Raw genomic sequence first — 7,070 nt, 5'->3', positions numbered from 1 at the left:
TGTCGTGGGCATAGATTTTGGAATCCAACTCTGACAAAAAACAGAATTACATACAATTCTTTTAAATTACGCACGAGTAAATTAAAATGACACACAAATGCTTTGAATTACGTACGATTATTTTTGACAGTGATTTTATTCCATACTCTCCAAGTAGTATGATCCTCCGCATTATCGAGGCCGAATAGGTCTGAATTAGTAGTAGAATTGGCTGCTAGGTGGCGCTGTCACGAAAAAATAGGGTCCTAGAAATGCAGTCCTGAAACCGGTACTGCAGGATTTTAGAAACAGTGGTTCTTGACCTATTCTCATCAATCCTCAATACATCAATCTTAGCCTTTTGATGATAAACTCAGCAAGAAACAAATGTATGTCCTTCGTGTATTTTGATGATTTCCAAATATCCCTCTCACTGGAAGATTCGTATAAACTTTACATTATTATTTGTGAATGTGTTTATGAGATTTTAAAAGTGGGATGAGTAAAAGTTTAAACACCAGTTGGAATGAATATGCATTAATAAAACCGTAGAAGAGTAAACTTGGGTTAAGCAGATGATTAAGCTCACAGGTACTATTAAAGATACTATTATTACATACAATACTATTAAATATATTTGTTGTTGTGCTTATTATCACCTTCAATTAAATTTTCTCATTATTATACCAAATCTATGTTTCTTAATGTCCTCTCACCACATCTAAAACAGTGTGTCCACAGAGAAGGGTTCAATCATTCATATGCAATAAAATGGATAAAAATGTTTTTTTAATGATGAAAAAGTGCTTGTTTTATCAAAAGCAACACTTAATAATATCTCCTATCAAAGCAAAGTTGTTTTTTAATGACACATGCATGTTTAATACAATTTTAAAGTTGCGTCCCCACTTTTTGTCAACACCGTCAGACATTCAATAAAATGTAATAAAATCAGGGAATATCAGGGGCAGCTGTCACTCTAAAGGGACCCCTTGCCACAGTTCACCTCTGCAGAGTACATCAGTGTCAGACAGGCTCTGCTAAGTTTTATAGTTTTAGAATATTTTAAATCCTAATGTTAATATTTCCTGTGTCACAGCCATGATATGTCAACACCATCTTCCAATTTCTGAGGAAATTATTGGAAATATTTAGATCATTTTATTCTCCTGAAGCAGGTTTCATTAGCATCTAGCATCAACAGAAAAAAATAAAATGGCTACTACACTCTTAAAAATAAAGGTGCTTCAAAAGGTTCTTCAAGCGATGCCATAGAAGAACAATTTTTGGTTCCACAAAGAACCGTTCAGTCAAAGGTTCTTTAAAGAACCATCTCTTTCTTACCTTTTTGTAATCTGAAGAACCTTCTTTCGCCACAAAGAACCTTTTGTGAAACAGAAAGGTTCTTCAGATGTTAAAGGTTCTTTATGGAACCATTTAGACAAAAAGGTTCTTCTATGGCATCGTGAAGCACCTTTATTTTTAAGAGTGTACATGAACTTCTTCTACATAAAAGAAATGTCAAATTTGTCAACACCGTCAGATGTCACCACCATAAGATTTTGTGTTCCAATGATATATCAAAATACTTAAATGTGACTCTTGAATAAAAGCTTTATAAACAATAACATACTCACTGTTTGTTTAATACAGTAATTGACTGATTCAATGTATTTGATAGTTAAAATGACTATAAATTCAGGTTTTCGTCACCTCCGTAAGATGTGTCACCTCCGTCAGTTGAATATTTTGATAATATTTCACTATGATATTTTATATTTGTTGTGGAATTGTCGGTCACATGTGAAAGTGTAATCTGTCTGCTAACACAAGAATATGTTTTGAAATGTTAAAAACATCTTGAATGCTGTTAAAGATAAAGCTGAAATTATATTACACAGTCCAAGCTAAAAAAAAAGCACATTTTGTTAAAAAAGAGAAAATTTGGGAGGTTGTATCAAAGCATAGTACAGTTAGCTTAGTACATATAAGATGCATAAATGTAGTTTCATTTGTCTGAGTACAAGGTTTTATTTTTTTCAATTTTGAACCCTGTTTTGTCCCACTTTTCAAGAATGACTGAGCTGTGAGTTTATGTGAAAGTGATGTAGGTGCCCTGGCTCCGACTCGTGATGTTTTGTTGCAACTATACACTGCAATCACTACAGAAAATTCATTCTCTAAACTTGCAAGTAGAAAAAATGCATTCGCTTTTGTCTGCGTCTCTAAAAGCAGAGGCAGCCTTTGCAATACGGAGGCCAGTTTCAAAGAAACAGCTGAAGGATCATTTTCGAGCGCAAGCGGAGGCCTCTTGGGTTGCCGGAAACGGGTGAAACATAACAAAGGTAGATACTGATTAAAATCAATTAAAAAAATAAAAACACATCAGTGTCGTTAAAAAACATGCCTTCTGAACTGGATCAGATGAAGGCAAGGCATAGACATGATGCGACTAAGCATGCTGTATAGGATTTGAAGATTTCCTGCCTTTAGATACAGCCCTTTACAGTAGGCTACTGAGCAGCTTAAACAGATGTTTTAAAAAAAACATAGTTTCTGTTTTGTAAGGCACTATTTGATGAATTTGTCTAATAAAACAACGTTTTAAGTTTGTGTCCTTAATATGTAGTATCCATTTTAACCATTCTTCAACCATTTTATGTTTCCCCCCCTAATTTTGGATTCAGGACAATGGATTGTGCTGTACATGACTTCAAGAAAACTCTTAAAAAATCTGGTTTGAAGGAGGCATCTTCCCCTCAGCAATGTCGTTTCTTACTGTTTTTCTGCCCCATTATTTCTCGTGCTGGAACTGACATTGAAGCTGCAGCGCAGTACCTCAATGAAGTGAAAGGTCACTTACAAGTGTAGCTAGATTAATGATAAAACATGTTTAATTAAACTTATTAACCAAATTAGTTTTTTTATGGTCCAGTTAACAATCCACTTATAACTGCCTTACAGCTTCTGGTTATCTGTCATCATTGCCAGTCATCATGGTGGTGCTCCATCACACGCTTGACCCAGAGAAACCTATACTAGACAGCAACAGGGTTATAAACAGCGAGGACATATCTGCAGTGGACTGTCTGTTCGATGACACTGGGTTACTGAAATGTCAGAAGAATACGAAGGCAATTAGTAAAATTGCGAAGGACTTAAAATCAAAGGTAGGCTGATCACCAAGCCCTTTACACAAACCGTGAGTATGTGTTTCCACATAACAAAAAGCTAAGTTTTACATTTTTAAAAAGAAAAAACACTTGCTGCACGGGTTTTTCAAATACAGTGAATGAGGGAGTGAAGGTGAATTTGTCACCTTTTTCTCTTCTGCTGTAATACATTTCTTTATATATATTTATATATATATATATCAGTAAATACAGATATATTGATGTATTAATTTTCCTTCCAGAAGCAGACTTTATATTATTACTTGAAAAGTAAGTATTCCAAGCTTTACAGTCTTCATTATTTAGTGAAATTTTCACTTTTACAGTGTGACACTGTAATTAAAAATGATAATTCTTACATAAATGAGATTATATTCTGTATAAATTGTCTTTTGTATTTTTGCAGAAGATCATGGAAATCCACGTCTACCTACAGACCTACTAGATCTACAGGATGCAGAAAATGATCTCATTATCCCTAATGACTCAGTGCCTCAGCCGGTTCAGAGGAGAGCCATTTCTTTCTGCGGGCTTTGTGATTTATCCGTAAATACTATTGTTGTTATTGTTGTTGCTGTTGCTGTTGCTGTTGCTTTGGTTCTGGCAATAATTGTGATTATTTACTACAATTTTTTTTTGTGATTTTCAGTAGTAATTGTAGTAATAATACACTGCATGATGAGAATTAAACGTTAAATATAAAGAAGTAACAGGTTAGCATGTTCTGTGACAATGTGTATGTAAAACATAATTCTATTGGAAAAATAGCCTATACATGTATTTCACTTTTTAAATAAGTGTTTTGTGATTAAATAGTTTATTGAAGCACACACACTGAAATATTTGCATGTCAGTCTAAAAAAATGTTGTTCGCAAAACATATATAAACGGCTGTTTGACCCAGTTCTGCCAATTTTTTCAGTGTTTGTCTGCCACCCCAACTCCTTATCTTTTTATTTAAATTCATGATTCTTTCCGCACCAAAAAATAAAAATAAAAAAGACCAAACCAGATTAGCTTTAGTACTCAAATTATTTTAATATTTACAAATAAGGTTTATGTGACACTGAAGACTGTAGTAACGGCTGATGAAAATTTAGCTTTGCCACCACAGGAAGAAATTATATTTTAAAGTATATAAAAAATAATTCAGACTTCTTTTATATATATATATATATATATATATATATATATATATATATATATATATATATATATATGTGTGTGTGTGTGTGTACATACTACCATTCATATGTTTGGGATGAATAAGATTTTTTACATTTTCTTTTTTATGATGCTGTATTTTAAAGCTAATTTTGTAAAAATCCAAATAAGTTTTACAAATCTTTATTGGAAAGGGTTTAAACAATTTTTCATGCTTGCTCAATGAACCATAACACTTATTGAACATGCACCTTTGGAACACGAACAGGCAGTAGACAATTAAGGTCACATGCAGCCATAATAACAGTAAAGAGACCTTTCTACTGACTCTGAAAAACACTAAAAGAAAAATGCCCAGGGCTCCTGCTCTCCTGCGTGAACATGCCATAGTCCTGCTGCAGTATAGCAGGTTCAAACATCGTGTCTTTAATGTCACTATGAGCAACACCAAAAGGCTTTTTTTCCCCTTTGCTCACTTATTTTCAGCTTTTACTTACAACTTGTACATGCAATGTTATATACTATATACATTTAAAAATCTTCCACCGTTCCCCTTCTGCATATTTCTCAGAATATCAGTAGGCAGGCCTACTGTTTGAATGGCATTACAACAGAGCCACATTAACTGGTTAGTTTTCACTGGCTGGTGCTTTACAGATGAATCTGAAATTCTTTGAGCAGTGGCCATCATTCAGTTTCCCAGATGCAGTTAGTTCTCCACAATCCTCTTCACCCAACCAATTATTTGGTTCTCCTGGTTCCCACTGACCCCACACCCACACAAACAAATAAATAAAATAATAATAAAAAAATAATCACATACATACATGCATATATAACATTGTGCCATTACAAACCACTGGTAGCATATAGTGCCCAAAAACATTGAATTAACAACAACAGCAGCAACAAAAGGGGATTCTCAACGTGACAAAATTGTTTTTGGAGTGGATTTAAGAGTGCAATAATCTCTTCAGTCAATGAAGCTGCCAGCACCCGAGCACTCTTCTGCATAGTAACCTCAAATTTTTCTAATCTCTTCTAAATCTCCAAAATAACTCACATTACATGTATACAAATCTAACATGTAATTTTCTTAAATTAAAAACACATTTTTCAACATGTTTCCCTCTTAATGTGATCCCATGCAAAGCATGCTGGGAACTACACATCCACTGTTCAGTTAGTTGTTTCAACAAAAAATATTCATGTAGTCCCAACACAACATGATTAAGTTCACTTAAATTTAACAAATTTAAGTGGACTGAACATAATGTAAATAAGTTGTAAAAAAATAAAATAAATCAAGAATTTTGTTGTTTCTGTTCATTTTAACTGTAATTAGTAAGTAATCAACTGTAATCAAAAGTAATTTTTTTAGTGCAGATTTTCCAACAATAGTAGGTTAAAAATTGTGTTAACTATATGTGTAAGGGTAAGTCTGTAGATGCATGTATTTTATCACCTTTGTTGTTTTGCAGTTCACTAGTTTAATGGTGAGACAACATTGACAGTCATCTTGATTTTTGAAACGGTAAAAGTTACCAAATAACAACATAAATATTCAATAACAGTAAAAGCTATGATAAAATCATATGATCTGACTGAGAGGCTATGGAAGAGCTACAAATATTTACATGCCTGCTGTTCATGGTGTAGGGTGTTCCATCAACCCATCTCCAACGTCCAGTTATCGCATCTGTAAGACCAATCCAGTAGGATTCAGATGAAAGAGCAGTGCGTTGCACAATAAAATCCTGAATGAAGCAAAGAAAATAGACATTACATGAGTTGATTATATTCAATTTCTATGCAATGTTTGTGTCTGTGTATCACTAACCCACTCCCTGGAGTCATTCCCCAGGATAAGCAGCAGGGTGCCCTGTCCACTGCAGTATAAACGTGCCGTTTGCCAGCTCACTTTATTACTGGAAAATTCATAGCAGTTGGAAAGAAAAGGCTGCCACCCAGCTTTACAGCTCAGAACAGGTTTATCTAAGAGAGAGAAACAGTTTTATAACATTAGATTTACTATATATTATAATAGAACTCTAGGCACGAATCGTCGACCGAAAATGCGTGCAGGTCCCCTACCCTCTTGATGGAGGCCAATGCAAGCAGGAGCAGAGTTTTCATTGACAGAAAAAAAGATGTTGGAAAGCACAAAGTTATTGAAACAGCTGCCAGAATTATATAATGTGGGACAGATACAAGAGGAGAACATACTTATTTCAGAATTGTTTTCATGTGAATTTTTAGCTTTTTGCTTCTCCCAAATGATGCTCAAAGCACAAAGTGAATCGAATGAATGTAATTTGGGGTCTAAATCAGAATGATGCTCATATGGAGCTGTATATTATGTGCTGTAAATGAACACGGCAAAAAAAAACAAATTTAGTCATCCAAAAATCTGCTGCAGGTTCTTTTAATTATGATAAAGAAATCCGTGAATAGGCATTATGCTTTTTAAAGAACATGTTTTAACTTTTGTAACCATAAGATGCAAGTCTTTCCTTTCTGCCAATTGTGGTCATTTACTACAAAACACTTAAATAGCAGTTTTTCACTGGCATTCTCTATATTTTAATAAGAACGAGCCAAAGCTTGGCACAGAATTAACTCTAATTACAATACTTCAACAGCTCCTCATTTTTTGCAAATGCTTTATGTTTCATCCTATTATGTGAAATCTCAAATGAAGTGCAGCCCATTTGTTGTACAAAGAAGTGCAGAGATGACAGGTTATTATTTTAG

The 7,070-nt window shown here is 34.0% G+C and overlaps 1 protein-coding gene across 1 annotated transcript; it reads left to right on the top strand.

Moving 5' to 3' along the window:
• Window positions 1-2,084: 2,084 nt before the first annotated feature.
• On the top strand, window positions 2,085-5,332 carry LOC107596183 (uncharacterized). The gene is made up of 6 exons (XM_016286865.1): window positions 2,085-2,324; window positions 2,667-2,833; window positions 2,944-3,149; window positions 3,395-3,422; window positions 3,559-3,755; window positions 5,294-5,332. The coding sequence occupies exons 2-6, from the start codon at window positions 2,671-2,673 to the stop codon at window positions 5,330-5,332; spliced, it is 633 nt and encodes a 210-aa protein (XP_016142351.1). The 5' UTR covers window positions 2,085-2,324; window positions 2,667-2,670.
• The last annotated feature ends 1,738 nt before the right edge of the window (window positions 5,333-7,070 follow it).

Source organism: Sinocyclocheilus grahami, unplaced genomic scaffold (assembly GCF_001515645.1).
Source record: "Sinocyclocheilus grahami isolate Dianchi unplaced genomic scaffold, SAMN03320097.WGS_v1.1 scaffold215.1, whole genome shotgun sequence".
Classification (NCBI taxonomy): domain Eukaryota; kingdom Metazoa; phylum Chordata; class Actinopteri; order Cypriniformes; family Cyprinidae; genus Sinocyclocheilus; species Sinocyclocheilus grahami.
This window is presented reverse-complemented; position numbering and strand designations above follow the sequence as displayed.

Coding starts and splice junctions, on each gene's coding strand:
- LOC107596183 (XM_016286865.1), top strand. CDS start 2,671: ATGGATTGTGCTGTACATGACTTCAAGAAAACTCTTAAAAAATCTGGT. Junction 2,834..2,943: donor GTACCTCAATGAAGTGAAAG/GTCACTTACAAG, acceptor ACTGCCTTACAG/CTTCTGGTTATCTGTCATCA. Junction 3,756..5,293: donor TTGCTGTTGCTTTGGTTCTG/GCAATAATTGTG, acceptor TAATCTCTTCAG/TCAATGAAGCTGCCAGCACC.